Below are 18,879 nucleotides of genomic sequence, written 5' to 3' on the forward strand. Positions count from 1 at the left end.
GGTAAGCGGGGTGGGGGTGGAACAGCTGCCTGTGCCCTTCACCAGGAGCACGCATATCCATTCTGACTTGCCTGAAACTGCTCCTTTAGTCTGAGTAGCATGTGAGTAAGCAGGGAGACCTTCCCCTCTCACATACCTGCTGCAGTGAGCGAGCCTCTGTCCCTGGGCACTCTGTCTGGGATCTCTCCCACAGGTACTCCCCTCCATAGATGTGCTGTGGACAGGGCAAGCTGGAGCTTCCCTTCAAGGGTAGAAGCAGGATTTTCACTCCCCGGCTAGGCTCTGTGCAATTAGGAAGCCCGGTTCAGTAGAAAGAGCACTGGGCTGGGACCTAGAAACCGTGAGCTCTAGATGTCAATGTTTTTTGCCTAGTTATGTTTTGCTGGGCAATTTGTTCTCTGGATTTCAGTTTCTTTGCCTGGAAAACAAATACTGGTTCATGTGGGGTTGGCCAGTGCATCAGCAGTCCAGTGCCTGCCTGGGTCCTTCCTCAGCTTTCCAACACAGTGGTTGGTATATTTTCTCACCTCCTCTCCCTCCTTGCTCCTCATTCTCTCAATCCCCTTGGAATTATTCATAAAGAATTTGGATGGTTTAGTAGGTTAGATCATTTATATAGGTTAGAAAATGAAAAAAAAAAAAAAAAGATGTTTCCTGAGGTTCCTCTGGCTGCCGACTTAGATTCTGTGTAAGAACAATCAGCCCCCACCCTGAAGATGAATAGCACTTTGTTTCCTTAATTTAATTCACCTAGACATATATGTGTGTGTCACACACACACACACACACACATGCAGTGACTGTCTATGTCAAGTGAAATACTCCCCCATCCCCCTCTGAACTGATAAGCTGGAGGAGATACTTACTTGCATTGTAAAGACTGCAGTATAGAATTATATCTTTCCTATGCTTACATCTCTGTAAAATTATGTATTAGACAAGAATTGGAGAGCAATGTTACAGATAAAAAAGCATAAGACAAGAGCTGATTTGATGGGGACTGTGAATGTGGAAATAGGCAGCTTTAAATGTTATGGTGTTATCTATGCAAATACTCACATGGACCATAGTAGGTATTTATAGACATAAGTTTAATAGATACAGGGCACCATAAAACGGGGACAGCAGGGAGTCACTTTCATAATGGCATCTAGAAAGCCTTGGTACAGATGGCATTTCAATGTCAACATTAAAAGAGGAAGTTTGCATACCCAATGAAGCAGCCTATGGAATAAAAGAAACAACAAATGGATTCATTCATTCATCTGTTCACTCATTCATTCATTGTTGGGAATACAAAGGAAATTGATGCACAGTTCATGACCCGAAGAAAAACACAGGGAGCACAAACTCAAATGACTCAAGAAATGTACTTTGTCAGGTGAACACGCAAACCTGAGAAGCGTTTCCTAATTAGCCATTAATGATTGCCTCCCACCTTGACAGCTCATTGTTTATAAGCAATCTGTCAGTTATAAGTACTACTATTATTAACAGTATTATTTTCTCTGCATCTATAGAGCTTACTGGGAGAAGTGGTAGAAAGGAAGGTGAGAACATGGGGACTGTGCATTTTAAATGGAGGCCTGAATTGGAATGGTAGTTACTGGGAAACCAAGCTTTCAAGTTCTTTGTGAAAACTTGAAAACACTCCTAACAAATGAATGGATCCTGAACTGTCTATCTGCTGTACATAGCCTGAAAACACTCCTAACAAATGCTGGATCCCGAACTGTATATACCTGCTGTGGTATATAGCCTACTTTGCCTCTCCATTCCCAGGGCAGTTAATAGAGAATGGTGTGCACTGTTTGTATTTCCCTTTCTTCCTCCCAGAAGCACAAACTGCATGCCTTGGACTGTGCTGACACCAGCTAGATTTTCCCCAGCAGACCAGATGCAGGTGGGAGCGTCCCCATCCGTACCCCTCCCTGTGTGCTTGTGGTTCAGAAGCCAAGATGATGCTGCGGGCAGGAGCTCTCATGGGAGGTGGTCACGTGGAGAGCTGGGCTGTAGGTGGTAGCATCTCCTTGCCATCAGAAGGTGAGGACATCCTGAGAATAGATGGATCCCAATCCTTGGCTGCATGACAGACCCTTGACTCCAAGGAGCAGACTCCACTGGTCAAGGGAGAGACGGCCGAACCCTGCCCAGTAGGACACCACTTCCACCTGGCTCTATTCTGCTTCCCTGGCAAGTCCGCAGGGCGGGGCACTGGCTACAAGAGCTCTTGCATTCCCAATCTCCTTCATTCTTGGCTTCCTATTGGCTGATCCATGATGAGTTCAGCAAAAACAGAAACTAAAAAACCTAAACTTTACCCCATCACACCATTACCACCAAAATTTCACTATTTGAAGTATTCTAGGTTTAAGTTCATACTAATAAAATAAGCCTCCTTTCCCTCTACTCCCCACCTCACTTCATAGAACATCAAGCCTTTCTATGAGAAGAGGCACACCGTATAAGAAACACTGTTGAAAGCCCATGATTTGTTTTGTTTTATTTAGGTCTTCTAAAACAAGCTGCCATCATTAATATTTATTTCTCAATCTCAGTCCAACAACAGTTTCTGTAAGTAAAATGAATAATGAAATTTAGTTTCCATTTTAGTTTTAGTTTAGCTTAGCAAAGGAATTTGACAAAAATCACTTTTAAATAAATCTTTTAAGGAATGCACTGAGGCTAAAAAAGCCCAAACCCACTACGAGGAAGCACATCACAGAAGGTCCTCTATGTCCCTATGCCCCCTTCTTCTTCTTCTTCTTCTTCTTCTTTTTTTTTTTCTTTTTTTTGAGAGAGGATCTCATGATGGAGTGCAGTGGCATCGTCCTAGCTCACTGCAGCTTTTAACTCCTGGGCTCAAGTGATCCTCCTGCCTCAGTCTCCAGAGTAGTCAGGAACACAGGGGTGTTCGTTTTTAATTTTTTGTAGAGATGGGATCTCACTATGTTGCCTAGGCTGGTCTTGAATTCCTGGCCCCAAGCAATCCTCCCGCCTTGGTCTCCCAAAGTGCTGGGATTACAAGTGTAAGCCACACCACCTGGCTTCATTCCATTTTGTAAACAATTATATCTCCCCATTAAAATTGAGCATTTGAAAAATGGGATGTGGGGCAGAGCTAGGGAAACAAAGGGTTAAGTACCTTCTTCTTCTTCAACAGTGAGCTCTGGGGATGAGAAGAACCCTGGTCAATAGACAGATATATTGACTTGTTATTATTTAAAGTTGTTTAACCAGGTAGAGATAAACGAAAGCTTTCAGCAGCTGAACTATCACACAAATCACAATTAAGGTGGCATATGTGTTTGGAAGACGTAAAATCAATTCCCGCGAAGATAATGTTTTAGTCTCTATTTGAACTTGAAAACAGAAGTAAATTTTCAGCAGCAACAGCTGGTCTTGTTCCATCCAGGAGGCTCTCTATTAACTGTACAAGAAGGGCCTTTATTACCTCTTCTAATGGTTTTGTCTTCATCAAAAAAGCCCAATTGATTGCCGTGGTGCTGTTTACTGATGTGGCACAGAGGACGGCAGCTGGGCGCCCACCCACCCCGGTGTTTGGACCTCCCTCCCCTCTGAGTGCTGTTTATTGTTTATGGAGGGAGAACAATGGATCCTGGGAACAACTGGTCTGGCTGGGTAGGGGAGGGAGGGGAATTTGCCATCTTTCTCAGCTTTCCTCCCCCAGGTAGCCTTCCCTGAGCTCCACTGGGTGAGGAAGTGTGTGTTTAGGCAAAGGAGGGCGTTTGAGCATTTCAAGTAGTCTTTGCAATGTAATCACCCCCTAAAATTTCTACCAGTGGGGTTTGACCTCTAAAGCCTACTCACCATTCAGGTTTTAGTCATGCAAATTTGTGTGTGCATGCACGTGTATGTGTTGTCCTCCCAATTCTAGCCTATACTCCCAGAGGCAGGGACCACATTTTATGCATTCCATTCTTTACCAGGCTGAGTGTGGTGCTGGCATAACACTCAGCCTGGTAAAGGATGGAGTACATAAAATGTGCATAAAATGGAGTGCTAACTCAACCAGGATGTGGCTTAGATGCAGTGGACTGGGAGTTCAAGTGATACTCCAGCCTCAGCCTCCCAAGTAGCTGGGACTACAGGTGTGCACTACGCTCGGCTAATTTTTGTATTTTTAGTAAAGACGGGGTTTCACCATGTTGGCCAGATTAGTCTTGAACTCTTGACCTCAAATGATCCACCTGCCTCGGCCTCCCAAAGTGGTAGGATTACAGGTGTGAGCCACTGCGCTTGACCCTGTGCAGTCTTTCTTAGATGGGGTACAAGGGTGCAGTACAAGCTGGTGGGAACTACGTCAGGTTTCCCTCTTGGGGTCACAGGGCTTGCTGGGGAAGAGGAAATGTACACTGATGGAGTGGAAACTTGCCTACACAAGAGCAGGAGGGAGGGTGCTAGGACAGAGGTTCTTGCTTGGAAACAGAGGCTGCTCAGGAGAGGAAAGGTTACGAGGAACAGATGAGCAGCCAGGGAACCTGGACAGTGACTCTCACCTGCCTCTAACCAGGTGTCAGACTAGGGCAAGGCATTGGGCTCTGTGTCACAGGTGCTTTGCCTGAAAAATAGCTGTAGTAAAACCCAAGGTTCTTACAAACTCAACTAGTTATGAAAATACAGGATTAGTATCACCATTCCAGAGGAAACAAACAAAGCATTATTAAAAGAAATTGCTTGTTCTGCTCAGGCCAATTCCTCTCAGACAGAATAAATAGACAAATATCATTGATCCTCCCTTCTCAATATCTTTCATATCTGTATGATCCCTCCCAGCTTTGGTCACTTTGGTCACCTCCTCCATCAGATGCTCATAACCACAAACACGGACCACCTGGAGCTTGCCCGCTCCCCCTTCCCTGCCTACTGGATCTGACTTTCCCGTCACTCTATCCAGTACATCTCTATGAGGCTTCAGCTCAAAGAACCATTTTGATTATGTTGTTCCTCAGTTTGAAAGCCGTGGATTCATTCATTCAGCGGATACCGAGGCCCACCCTGTGCCAGGCACTGTTGTAGATATTGAGAAAACAGCAAACGTACAAACTACTTCCTGCTATTGTGCTCATTGTCATGGAGGGTGACAAGAAAAATGAGACAGATGGAGAGGTAGAGAGAGAAAGAGATGGGTGGGTAGATATTTTTAAGTAGACATATATGTTTATGTTTATAATCCATATAAATGGAGTCATATTTAACTGAATTGAGTCAATATTTTACAGGCCATCATCTCTCTTCCCAGGCTGTGATTTTTGTCAGCCTCTGTTGTTTTGTCACAACTGAAAAAAAAAAAGCAAAGATTTCTTCTTACTCATATGATACTCCTTTGTGAACTTTGATTCTAAAATTAAGTCTTTTATCTCTTCAGTTCTTTTTAGGATTGTAAGATTCTTTTCTGTCTGTTGCTTCCCTGAGGCTCTGAGACCCGTCCATGGGTTAGCGTCAGTCTCAGGTGAGCCTGTGCTCCCAGTGGCTCATTCCCCAGTGGGAAGGTGGACAGGGTCAGTGCTGAACAGGGTCAGTGCTGGACAGGGTCAGTGCTGAACAGCACAGCCATTTCCTGCACCTGGCCTTTGAGTCCAGCCAGGAGGTTGCCTAGAAAGTTGATGTTGTTTTCTTTCAAGATATAGGAACCCCTGCCCTCCTTTCTTCCAAGAGATGGAAACTCTCTTTTCCTCCAAGAGACAGACACCCTCCTCACTTTGTGAACTTTCTGGAAGCTCACAAATAAGGCAGTCATGCAAGAGCCTGAAGTGACTTTCTCTTGTGTTCAGTAAAGATATCCCAGTGTGTTTTGGAACACGGGGTGAACCCTGAAGCACAGAGACAACCTGGTGTGTAACTGGAAAGGGTGTGCAGTTGGAAATTGGATGGGCTTGCCTTGGAACCCCAGCCTTGCTAGTCTTCCACAGTCGGCCTCGGAGCTTCAGTGGGAATAACACATTGTTCCCAAGGTTGCTTTGAATAGTATATGAGTTAGGACACTTGAAAGTCTGAACTCGTCACATGATTTCCGTAAATACACCTATGTTAACAGCTTTCCATCCTTGCTCAGCTCCCTCACTGGCCTCTGCTCCCTGCGCAGGCATCACTATTGTCCTAAAGTTGCTGTACAGGAACAGGAGCAGGTCTGCAGAGAAAGAAGATTCACCTGCAGACTCCCCGTGCACTTCAACAAAACAGCTTCACAAGACAGGATTCTTCGCCTGCATGGCGCCTTTCGCTTCTTGTCTCACTCTTTTCCTTAGCAGCTTCAACTTTCTTAAGGTAAGAAATAATTAAGAGGAGGAATGGGGTAGGTTGAAAAGTGCTGGAGCTGCCCACGGAACAGAGGAGAGAACAGGAAAGAGTGAGGCAGGGACAATGGGAAGTTTTGAGAGGAACTCAACAAGAAATTTACATCAAAGTGGAAACATCCCAGCAAGCAGACTGGTTCAGCACTGGGGCCACTATCACACAAGGTGGGAAATAGGAAACAGAGAGAAATTACGAATGGGGCTGTCCCCGCTGCCACGGCACTGAAACTGAACCTCTGCATGTCTCAAGAGGAGAATTGGCAGCTTTGTATCTGAGGACCTCCAGTGCATCCTTGTACGGTCTAGCTGACTCAACTAGGCAGTGACTATTTCTCTAATAAGCTGATTCCCCCGAGACCTTTAGTGAGAAAGAGACAGAAACTGAAGTGGTTTGGTCTTGTAACCAGAGCAACCGTCCTTGCAAATCCACCACACAGGAAACAAGATCAAGAGCAAAAGAGACAGGCTTCATGGGCAGAGCCAGCCTGCCTGTGTTCTCAGGTATACAGGTGCTTTCTGGGAAAGGGTCTGGTCAGTAGAGAACTTACAGGCGTCCTCTGCATTTGTAGCTGGTTCACTTGTACTCAAATGTCTTCAGAAAAAGGGAATTGGATATAATTAAGCATTTAGAAGATGGGCACCTTGCTAGGCACCCTGCATGTTTTATTTAATGGAATCGCAATCATACATCTGAGAATGTGATACTTAATTGAAAGCAGCCCTTACATAATGCCTTCTAGACAATGGTAAGTGGTAGGTGTGGGGTGGCTGGGAAGAGACAGAAGAGTGCTAAGAGGGTGAGGAAAGAAGTTAACTGACTGTCTACCACTGCATGCCAAGCATCTACAGGCAAGAAGCTATGCAGGGATTTTCCTATGACTCCTTCTCTTATACACCTCACAGCAATGTCATGGGGCAGTTCATTCTCAGCTCTACTTGGCTGAAGTAGATGAGTAGGCTGAAACTGTAAGAGATTATTTCATAAGCTCATAGGAACACAACCTGTACATGGCAGAATCAGGATTTCAACTCGGTTCTCCCTGACCAGAAAGACCCTGCTGTCTTGCCTCCTGAGCAACACACACAGATAGACCCAGATTCACATGACTCTGTACTGGATGTGAGCTGACAGGGCCACCTGGATGCAGTCAGACACCGTGGCATCCTGCTGAGATTCGGCCTCCTCTAGTTTTAGGACAGTCTCTCTGGGATCGTTGAAAAAAAAAATGAACAAGCTTGATGTATATCTCTATTCTTAAGTCATTCAAATGAAATGCATCACTCTTAATCAGAGGTAGGCTCTCTGACGAGGTTTGAAAGCTTAAAAACCTTTCTGGAATTTGTTAGCAAGCAAGTGAGCATCAAACTATGTGATGAAAATACGAAAAGGACTTGCATCATCATAATATTACAGGCAAATTGGGAAAAAAAAATCTACCTTCATTCACGCACTCTCAGTGGTCAGCCCTTCCCACAGAACCCAGTGAATGATGGCTTGGCCCTTTGTGTGAGGCCTGGGAAGCGACAAATTTCATCTAGGCAGTGGGACAGCTGTGCCAGTTCCCCCCCTTCTCCATTTAAAGCATCTGTTACTTCTTTACTGCCTAATCAGAGAACCGCTTTCTAATCTTCTATCACAACAAGCAGTAAAAAAACAGTACCTTTTTAAGATAAAATCAAGATACAGAGGAAATGGAGGATGATAAATGAATTGCAGATGGATGATCCAAGGAGCTAGAGTTCCACTGGAATTAAAATGGGAGGCAGAGAAAGGAAATCAGACATCCCTTGTGCATGGCAGTGGATATAATTAGATGACTTAGGAAAATGCTGATGGTGCTTAAACATCTCCACCTGGAGATTCTACAGATACTTAAAACTGGACATGTCAAAAACTGGATGGAACCTCACCATTCTCGTAAGTTTTGGGAATCATAGAATGACATCATCTTCCATCCAGTTGGCTGAAATGGAAACCTTGTATATTCTCCATATTCTACATCCTCCATCACCCCATACACCCAGGCCCTCCCATTAAAGCTACTCCTGAAAATCATCCCAAGTTGCCTGGTATTCCTTCTTATCATTTCTCATCTGAATTATTTCAATGACTCCTAACATGTTTTCCCCTTGCCAGTGTGACCAATGCCCAGTTAGTCCCTGCTGCTGCCTGGCTGATCTTTCTAAATTGCAAGACCAGTTTAGCTGCTCTTTTTATTAAATCCTTCAATGTCTGCCTTATTTTTTTAGGACAAGTCTTAATATATTAGCATTCCCCATAGAGATGTTTAGGATCTGGACCTCGTCTCCTGCCATGCACGTCTGCCTGCACCCTCTTGCGGTAATCTACGCTTGCAGTTTCCTGACCATGCTGTGCTTCCCTCGTGCCTCTGTGTGCTGTTTGATGTTCCTCTGTCCAAAGTCACTTGCTCCTCTCCGCCTCCCTTTCCCCGGCTAGGTCCTTCTGCTCCCTTAAAGCTCAGCTGAGACCTCTTGTCTTTTGGAAGTGTGCCCTCAGCCCTCCTGTCTGGGTTAAGTGCCACCTACTGGAATCCTCAAGCCCTTGATTAAAAACTACCCGGTGCTGCGCTTTGGAATCTGGGCTGGGACTTTTTGGAAGACAGACACTCCGTCTCTCAATTTGAATCCTCAGCACCTGTCATATATTGGCTATCTGATATATGGTTCCTAGATTAAAATTCTAGTTCTATTCTATTGCTTCAACACTCCTTTGGAATTCTACCAAAAACCTTATTGATGCCACTTTCTAACCTTGTGTTCCTGAGTAATCCAAGACTCAGAAATGTGTTTCTCCTTTTTGAACTTCAAGAAAGAAATTACATATGAATTATAATTTTTGATTTTTTCAAAGAAGTAAGCACAGTTGAACTATATCTTCAAAAACACAGGAAAGTGAGGATATTGATGAAGGTTGAGAGATAAACAGGAGAAAAAAAAAATGAATGCTTGCTTTGCAAGTAACTGCTATTACCTGGGACTCTGCTCGACAGCCTTTCTCATTTGTATCTAATAGTGGAATAATTCTCACAGCTATTTTTTTGAGGTGGGCATTATTACCATTGTTTCATTAAAGCTGAGACTGAAGTTCATTAATGGATAAGAAGTTCGCCTAAGACAACGTAACGGGTAATTTGTAAGGTCAGAATTTAAAAATAAGTTTCCTTAAACAAGCCAGTTGGTTTGAGAACTCACGGTAAAGGCAAGGCAGTATGTCATATGGGAGACAGGAATTCATGGAGACGTAAAACTGAGACTACTCTTATCTTGAAACAACAGACGCTGTGGGATGCTGACATGCAAATGACCCAGGTATTGCATCCTAAATCACAGAGTTTTAGTCTTCTCTGGAGAATCCGAGTCTTGAGGAACTATTCGGCAAGTCCACACTTAACCTCTGCCTATCCCTCCATGCCTCTGCTGCAGCACATGGCCCCAGGCACAGCTTCTCTTTCCCTCATCAGCAAGGCTCACGGTGTTAGATCCAGTGAAAGGTGACATGCTCAGTAATCCTGCGTGGGACTGAGACTTTATAACCAGCTTCCTAACCAGCTTTGACATTATAGGTGTTGCTTTCTCCTCTCCAGCAGGTCTGTGTTAGCTTATCATCAACTGCACAGTGTAGTCCTTTGGCCACTTGTAGTTTAAACTGCCTTCATGGTACTCATTCATTTAACAAATTTTATTCACTCCATTGATAAATTATTGAATACTGAATGTGCGTGATCCCGTAGCCCAATTATTTTTGTAGTCATATATATGTGCACCATGTCTGCAGCTTATATTCGCTGTTGTTAGCTGTTTACATTCTAGAGTTTTATCCCTGCGGAAAAAAATGGGGGAAAGCGAGAATGCCTCCTAATCATCTCACAATATTTGCTCTGCACTTTGCAGTCATTTCCTCATATCTCTGTCATAATACTTGCCATACTCAACTGTAATTTTTCTTCTTATACAGCAGTTTTTATATCTTAAATGTGAACTCCTTAAGGGGAGTTCCTGACTAAATGTGATGCATGAATAATGAATAAATGAATAAGTGGGGAAATATAAGGGAGAGAAAAAAAGATATCCCAGTGACCAGATGAACATATTAAAAGAAGGTAGCATCGTTTCTAACTTGACGTTTGGTTTTCAAAACTGATAATAGGGTTTGGCATCAATTAGCACCCCCCCCCCCGAATTTTTCTCAAAGTGAACGATTAATTCAACAGCAAATCAAATTGTGGGGAAAGAAGGAGGTCTGTTGCCAGTTAAGATCCCCCCTGTTTCTTCAGTTATTTGTTATGTTCATCACATGACTACACTCCTAGCATTACATCTGTTCATCCACTCCACTCCCAACTCCACATCCTCTTCCTGCTTAATACACCTTGATAGGAAGAGGAGTGCCCTTAATATACCTCCAGAGGTGCTTCTGTATATGTAGGATTTTCATAGGGCAAAGATAAAAATGCATTTAGTCATTTAGCTGCCACACTTACGAGTCACTAGATAAAGCTTCCCTTGTGGAATAGAGAGATAACAGCAAAGATTTTCATTACCTTGAAGTGGGTTGGTAAACAAGTGTGTCTGCTAAAGGCTAGCTGGAGCATGCCTGGTGGATGGACTGACAGCTGGGAAAGGATAGATGCTCTTAATAAATAGATGAGTGAGAAACAGTCTCACATTAAGGAGGTGTATGAGTATAGAAACGGAATAAAGTTTAGATAAATGGAAAAATAATATGCGAATGGATAGTTGAGTAGTTAGCTGATGGGAGAATAAATTGGTTCGTGGATGATGGATGGAGCTGAGTGACTAGATGGAGTGAGAGACTGATAGCAGATGGATGGGTAAATGTTGTGGTATGAACAGGAGCAAAAAAGAGTCAGGTGCAGATGGGAAGAGGTTGATGAAAAGGAAGGAAAAAAATGACAAGAAGGGAGTACTAAAGGTATGGAGATGGCTACGGGAACTGGAATTTCATTTCCTTGATGAATCATAATTTTACAGTGACCAGAGGGAATTGGAAACTCCCAATGATTGGTCCTTAGCGTTTACTTGCCATTGCAATTTACAAAGACCATGTGTCTAGTCTATCAACTTATTTGTGTTCCATTCCCTGTAGGGGAGACTGAGTCATGAGAGGATTAGCCCTTGTCTACAAAGGAAGCCAAGAAGAATGTAAGACTATAACTTTAGCTCAGGAACTTTGCCAGAAAAGCTACACGTGCTGTTAAAATTAATGAAATAATTTCAATCCACTTTCTACTCAGTTATCGAATCATAATCAGTCACTGTCCCTAAGCTTTATTTGAGGGTAGTCTTAAGAAATCTAGTAGTTGCAAAATAAACCAAATAGTGGCCAAATAATTTTGAATCAGTGTACACTGAGTGATGTAATTAAATTCACCAATGATACAGATGACAGAACAAAGGCTAAGAAAGTCACACACCAGTCTAAGTTCCCACACCTAGTTAACGGCAGAACTGGGAAGGGTTAATTAATATACAAATGACTAACAAGCTGTAAAAAGAAATTAATATCCATTTCTCCAGAAAAGCCAATGGATGTGTGATGGAGAAAAAGGAGCTGGGGTTTTATTGGAGGAGAAATGTGTTTTGGAAATGGCAACCAGAGGAAAGGAGCCACTCCTCTGGGGTTCTTTCTCATACTATTCTACAAGAACCCTCAGCTAAATGAAACCTAACCTAAGTAAAACTGAAGATGCATAAACCTTAATATAATGGCACACACTTTTAAGTATCAATGTACATCCTCAACCCCATGTCTTCTCATACTTACCCTTGTCAAAGTGGTGTGTACTTCAAGAAATCAAGCATCAGGAACTACTAAGGACTCAAAGCCCCAAACTGGGCGTTATCTGGTCACCTCTATTTTTCTGACACTTTTCTTCTGCTTTCCTTTTAGTTTACATCGATAAATAATTTAGACTATGAGGCTACAGTGACATTTTATATTGCTTGTAAACAGCATAGATATTTGATATACAAATGTAATACAGACAGTGCTAAGACTGCTTTCTACAGTGTGTGCAAGAGAGAGAAGGAGGGAGAAAGAGAGGTGGGGGGTGCAGCTCCAGGCTTTCTGAGTGCATCTACTCTCCAAAGCCAAAAACACACACATGGGAGAAGCACAACCCGCTTCATATTTTTCCCCTCCTGGATACCAATAAGATGTCCTAATAAACAGCCCCCCAAAAGTTACAAATTTCTTGAACTTTATTGATACACTGCACAATCACAACCATCTCGTATTCATCCTGAATTAGAAAAGGTCACAACTACAATGTAACATGCACAAAATTCAGGTAGTATATTCACCCTTAATACAATTATTGACAGAAATCAAGTCTTCATTGATTTTTTTAAGGAAAAAATAAAAAAGAAAAGAAAAGAATAAAGAACTCTAGAAGGCTGACAAAGTCATACTCTTGTATCATGTGATAAATTTTTAAAGCATTTGAACACAGATTTTTTTGAAGGATAATTGTGAGAATGGGCACACCCATTGTCTGACACAGCTATAACGGCACCATTGATAAGTCATAGTTTTTTTTTTAAATCTAAAGGACTCTGAACTTGACAGATACATGTTCGTACACCCACACATTCCTCACAACTGCACTTTACATGTCACAAAAATTTCTGAATGATTAAAAATGCTCCCTTTAACTAACACAAGGGCAGCTCGTATTACATAGCATTGTTATTATTGATATCTTTATAAATCTGCCAAATAATGTAGAATGTAGCCTCAAAAGGATGGTTGAGGGTTCACAATCTTTCTTTCTCCACCCAGTGGTGTGGAGCAACTCTATGCCTTAAAAAGGGCACCACTGAAAGAAACAAAAAGGGATCTCTTTCAAAATGCTGGAAATTAGACTTAGCTGACTGCTTTCAGGATAAAGACAATTGCATCTAATTAAGTCCACTCCACGTTTCTTTGGACTCTAAGTATTCTGCACCTGAAGGCTAAATTGAACTGGCTCAGCTCTATCTTTTTTTGCCACATCTTTAATTACAAATCTATTTCTTCTTCCTTTCATTTACTTCTCTTCTCTTAAGTAGGAAATGTGGGAAATGAGACTGGCATTTTTATTTGTTTGCATTTGGGGATCGTCAGTTCTCATCATATGGTCTCTTTTTGAAAATGTTGCCTTCCTACTTACACACCTGTGAAGTTTTACTGACGTGCTCAAACGTATTTGTCTTCAAGTAAAAAGACAGGAAAGCTCTGAATAATAGGAGGGGAGGCAATTGGGTATGAGAGTTTCCAAGAAAAGGTCTTGCACAAAATTAAAACAGAGGACTTCCTGTTGGAGAAAAAGGAAATAAATGCATTTTGCCAGAAAGAAAAACCTTATGCTGCTTCCCTTGATTCCAAAAGGATTAAAATTTGCTTTTGTGTGTGCGTTTCATTGCGGGCTGGTTTTAGGTAATGTAGCGCCAGTTTTTCTTTCTCAAAATCAAAGTCAGTATGAAATTGAGGAAAGATGCCCCACCACCAGATCTTACCTCATCTTAAGTCATTCCTCCCCTCCTTCTACAATGGGCTGGCAACAACCACCCAACACCTGAATATTCAACGTACAGCCACTCCTGGTGCAACGACAGGGATAAGTTCTTGTTGGGGTTGCCTGCCCATTTTGGGGTTCTCTGCTTTTCTCATGGAATAGTTCTCTCAGCATAAATAGAACTTGCTGACTTCTCTTTGTTGAAGGCGAATTGACTGAACTGACGCAGAATCAGGTCCTGAAACCCAGCCTCAGTTGTGAAGTTGCTAGAGTTCCAGAGTATTCTTTTCACCCAAGTTTTGAGAATGAACTGCCCAATCTGTGAAATGTATCATCTGGTAGGAGGCGTGGATGTAAGAGGAAAGAGGCTTGAGCCTCTTTGTGACACAAAACCTTACCTTTTTTTCTGTTCGGTGGAGCACACTTGCAGCAGAACAGCCATGCGCAGTACTTTGCATGAACCCTGTTCCTGTTTTCACAACCACTTCCCTACATCTCCCCCCTCCCCGAATTAAAGCAAGAAAGAAAAACTAAACACGCTTGTTTAGACTTGCAGATGACTGTATCAGGCACTTGACATTAAACCACTGAAAAACAAGTTTGTCCGGAGCCTTAACACGAGCACTTTCATTGGCATTACTTTGGTGGAAGTCCATATAAACTCTGTTTTGGGAAGGGGAAGGGTTTCAGAGTCCCTACATTGCTCATTCCTTTCACCTCATCTCCCAACGAGCCTTATTTAGCTTCCTTTTCATGTGGAAAACCTGCAAGAGATATACATTGCTCAGAGTTGTATATTTTGTCCTGCCTTACCCCCATCCCATGCCCATTACTGGCACCCTGAACAAATCTAGCCTGTAGGCCTTCTCCATGTACTCTCTGTAAGTGAAGCTGGAAAAGTGTGGATATTGTCTTGTGTAAGCATTTGTTGTTCTATGTGCTTCAAAATGATGGGTGACAGCCCCTGTCCCATGGAGCCATCCCCACCAAAGAAACGCAAAAACACAGAAGCAGAACTATGTCTGTTGTGAAGAAAAGTCATTTTCATTCCCAGTGAGTGCCCCAGTTGCCTCGGGTTGTATTCACTTTGTAGCTTTTACCCCAGACAGATGAGGATCGACTGGAGTGTTTTTCTACCTCAGAAACGTGGCTGGGTACTCACCCCAGGGGCGTCTTAGTATCCTGTGGAAGGGGGAACAGCAGGGTTCCATAGTGACCCAGAAGCCAGCCTTGTTGGGTTGAAAGGTTCTGACGATCTTGGCCAAAGGGGCATGGGCTCTTTCCTGTAGAACAAGTCTTGGAGTGAGGAATGGGTCCAGCTTCTCCATTTCAAGCAGTGTTCTCTAAGACTGTCCACTCTTCACAGCTTTCGCATTTATTTCACTCCCAAGCAACAAATTCATTCTGAGTAGAATGCTCAGATGACACATTTAATTTTCATACACTGTCTGACACCAACTCAACTTCAGATGCGGAAGGTGGTGACAGATTTGAAACACCTATGCCCGACCTTTAATTCTGGTTTTGTGCCTGTTGATGATTGTCCCCTGGAACTGGGAATCAATGGCTGCTCCTGGCACATCACTTATATTCCTGAATCTGGTTCCCAGCAGCTCACTAGGAAATGCAGATGTCTGTTTACAGCTGGAAATTGTAACAATTTCACTCACACTAGCTCCACTTTTAAGGCAGTGCTTAGCATTAAGCGTGCCAAGACAGCCTACGTTTGTGTGTATGTATATATGTATAGCTATATCTGTGTGTGTTTCCTCATGGCAGAAGTCACGCTCATGTGCTGTAATGGACAAAAACAGAGGGCACTGATACTGGAGGAAGAAGACCAGTTAAGCATTAAGTGCACAGAATTCTATGGTGCTCATATATATTTTTTATTTTTTAGACTGAGGGCCTGAAAAGGTTTTTCAACCGAGGCAGGGCAGCTCTGTGATTGATGCTGCATTCTCATCCTCTCTGTGGGTCAGTCCCTGAAGCACACCTGTGTGGTCTGCAATGCCTTTCTTCTGAATCCCAGGCACCCTTGCAGGATGAGTCCTTCTCATCCCAGGAAACAAGGCAGCAAAGGTGGGTCAGCTCTTGTTTGTATGCTGGATCTGCTTTGAACCTGAAGAGCTGTGGAAGTCTTCCCCAAAGCCACTGGAGAAGCAGCCTGCATCAGAGGAAACTGTGTCACTGACACTTTCCCCCTTCTGTTTGCAGTGTTGTGTTAATCAAGTGCTTGAAAATTAAGTCAGTTGCTCAAGTGCCCTCAGCTTAGAAGAGCTTCCTGAAACAAATACCAGAGTTGTCAATACACCCGCCATATAATTGGCCTCCATCAGTTTTTTACTGGATAGTTTTCAAACAGATTAAACCAGAACTGGAGCAGAAAGGAGACTCTAGCTGAAGTCATCCCACTCAGGCGGTGGACCCTTCACTTCACATTGCAGAGACAGATGTGGTTTTTTCTCTCATGTTCTTGCTGTTAAGGAAAGCCAGCCATAGGTTCTTGACACGCACCTTCTCGAATGGTTGAGAGAAGCATGAAGGCTGGCACCTTTGTCCTTCAAGTGCAAAACGAAAACCACAGTGCTAATCAAGACTTTTCTAGGCTGATCTGCTTCCCAAGAAGATGTTTTAGAAAACACAGGCTCTTCTGGGAATAATGAGTGACTGATCATTAGCTTGCTACTTTGGCCCATCTGTTAGTGTCTCCCTTGAGTGGATAGGATGCCAGATTTTAAACAGTCCACAACACAGGGTATTGCTTTCTTATGTTGTTAGCCTGTGAGATCATTGGCTTTCACAGGAGAAGTTGATAGATAATTTTGAAGATGCCAATATCTGCTGATAGTGTATAAATGAATACAGTGGGAGAGATATGATATGATTAGAGATTAATATGGGGATGAATTCATAGTGAGTAGTGGGGAGAGAAATAGAAGTGTTAGACAATCACATTGATAGATTGATAAACAGTAAATAGATTGCTAGAGAGGAAGACAGGTGGGTAGATAATTGGATGGTGAGATAAATCAGACATTTGAGTAGATGGGTAACTATATGATTACCTTGAGAGATAGCTTGAGAAAACCTAAATAAATCAGCCATCTATCGATCACTTTTATGAGTTGAACTTCTCTTTTGTAAAGAGAAGTACTATCTTCAAAATGCCTCCACCTTTTTTGGTCACTTGACTTGCAAATTTTTAGGGTTTGGTTGCATGCATAGCCCCAAACTTAATTAATATCTCTGCAGCTGGCCGAAGAAATGAGTAGGGCAGAGGGGCTACAGAAGATGGCACAATCATCTGTATCGATGTCTATAGATATGAATATAGTAGGATAGTGTCCCAGAAAGAAAAGATGTGAACCCTAATGGAATTAGATAATAATTTGCATGGATGGGGAGATAGGTACATTGTCACTAGGAAAATAATCACAGATAATAGGACACTTGGATGTAGCTCTTGCTGTGCACTATGTTATGAGTCAAGTTGTGTCTTCAGGGTGTTTATTGTGAGGCTTGATTTTTGCCCAAATGAAACTTATTTATGTTTTGGTGTGTGTGGCAGAGGATGTTGGTGGGAATGACGATGAGGAGAGAAGCAGAGGAAAGGGAAGGGTCAAGGTAGCAGGAGCAGACCCCATTTTTGGACACACCAATGAATGATTATCCTACACGTGGTAGAACCCTGCCCACCCCGCCCCCAATCCCATTCATTCAAGCTGGAAATAAAAGCAAACAAACAAACAAAAAAAAAAAAAAAGAAAACAAATCTAGAAGAAGAACAGAAAGAAACAAATAAAAAAAAGCCCAAGCTGGTTTGCTCTCCGCAGTGTAGATTAAAGTCTGTGATATGGAGAAGCAGGCGTTGCTCAGAGGACCTAGGATTTCTTATCAAAACTTGATGAAGAAGTGGGCTAAGAGGGTCCCTGATAGCCAGAGACAAGCCAGTGCTCTGGAGGCCGAGTTTACACCATCAATGACTGCTCCAGGCCCTGTGTAGGGGAGAGAGAGACAGACCCATTAGCACGCACCTAAGGACACCAGAGTTCTTCTCTGACAAGCAAATACACAGACATGCTTCCCACCTTCCACCCTTCCACTGACCATTCCAAGCCTAGACAATGGAAAATGCCCATTGGGAACATTTAGGAACTCAAAGGGGCAAACTGTTAGGATGCCTTGACCAGTGCAGTCTGCTCTGAAAGACTATGCTTAAAAAGTAAACATGTGAAGCTGAGGCTAGTCATTGAGGCCCATGGGCCCAAAGGTTAGGGCAACACATGGAAAGGCAGACCTGCTGGCTGTTTTCTAAGCAGTGCCTCTAATTGTGTGCTATACTTGGAGAGTGTCCAGACAGACAATGCTGAGTCAGGGGGCACAGGGCCAGAGGGGCAAGGAGCAGGTGGCGGGGTAGGAAGGGGACAGGGATGGAGTCATAAGTCCAAGTGTTGTGACAGACTCGTCATCCTCAGTGCATGCAGCGTAGGTATCATGGAGGCGCTTCCTACAGCAGCTGAAGAAGGAAGAACAATCATCCCCACGGGTTTTAAAGGCTGGAATTAGGCTCGTCCCAGCAGTCAGTGCTGCCTCCCTAAAGGCCTTGAGGCAGATCGACAACCCCAAAACAGACTGCCCCTGAAGAGTCCACCTGAGGAGCTCTCCCTTGATGTTTTTTTCTACCTTCTCTCTCTCTCTGGCCCTTTCCCGTATCCCTAGTAAGTCATTCAAGGTCCACTGGGAAATAAGTCCACAGTATCATGGGTGCTGTTCCTTTCCCCTCATGTTCCATGGCTCGAGAAGACAAATCATATGAATTGTTATTATCCCAGTCTGCTGCAAGGGCAGGTGTATCTAACTCGGCCCAGGCATTCCTCCATCACCTTTATCAGCAAGAACATAGGGTGGTATGCAAGACCAGGAGCCAGCAGCAAGTGTATCCCAGAAAAAGCAAAATCTAGTATTACCAAGGGATTAAAAGCCATTGAGAGACATTTCTATAAAACTAGTGAAGATGCAAC

The 18,879-nt window shown here is 43.2% G+C and overlaps 1 protein-coding gene across 11 annotated transcripts in view; it reads right to left on the reverse strand.

Moving 5' to 3' along the window:
• Positions 1-1,070: 1,070 nt before the first annotated feature.
• OPCML (opioid binding protein/cell adhesion molecule like) overlaps positions 1,071-18,879 on the reverse strand; it is a 1,160,549-nt gene continuing 1,142,740 nt past the window's right edge. For 5 of the 11 annotated variants that reach the window (XM_012449168.3, XM_012449171.3, XM_012449166.3 and 2 more), the window contains one exon: positions 1,071-17,853. In XM_012449168.3, coding sequence (XP_012304591.1) covers positions 17,753-17,853 — 101 coding nt within the window. In that variant the 3' untranslated portion in view covers positions 1,071-17,752. The remainder of the gene's footprint in view (positions 17,854-18,879) is intronic. The other 6 variants (XM_012449163.3, XM_012449170.3, XM_064375586.1 and 3 more) reach the window with 2 other exon arrangements.

The sequence above is a fragment of the Aotus nancymaae genome, unplaced genomic scaffold, assembly GCF_030222135.1.
Source record: "Aotus nancymaae isolate 86718 unplaced genomic scaffold, 86718_ANA_hifiasm-v0.15.2.pri h1tg000012l, whole genome shotgun sequence".
Lineage (NCBI taxonomy): Eukaryota > Metazoa > Chordata > Mammalia > Primates > Aotidae > Aotus > Aotus nancymaae.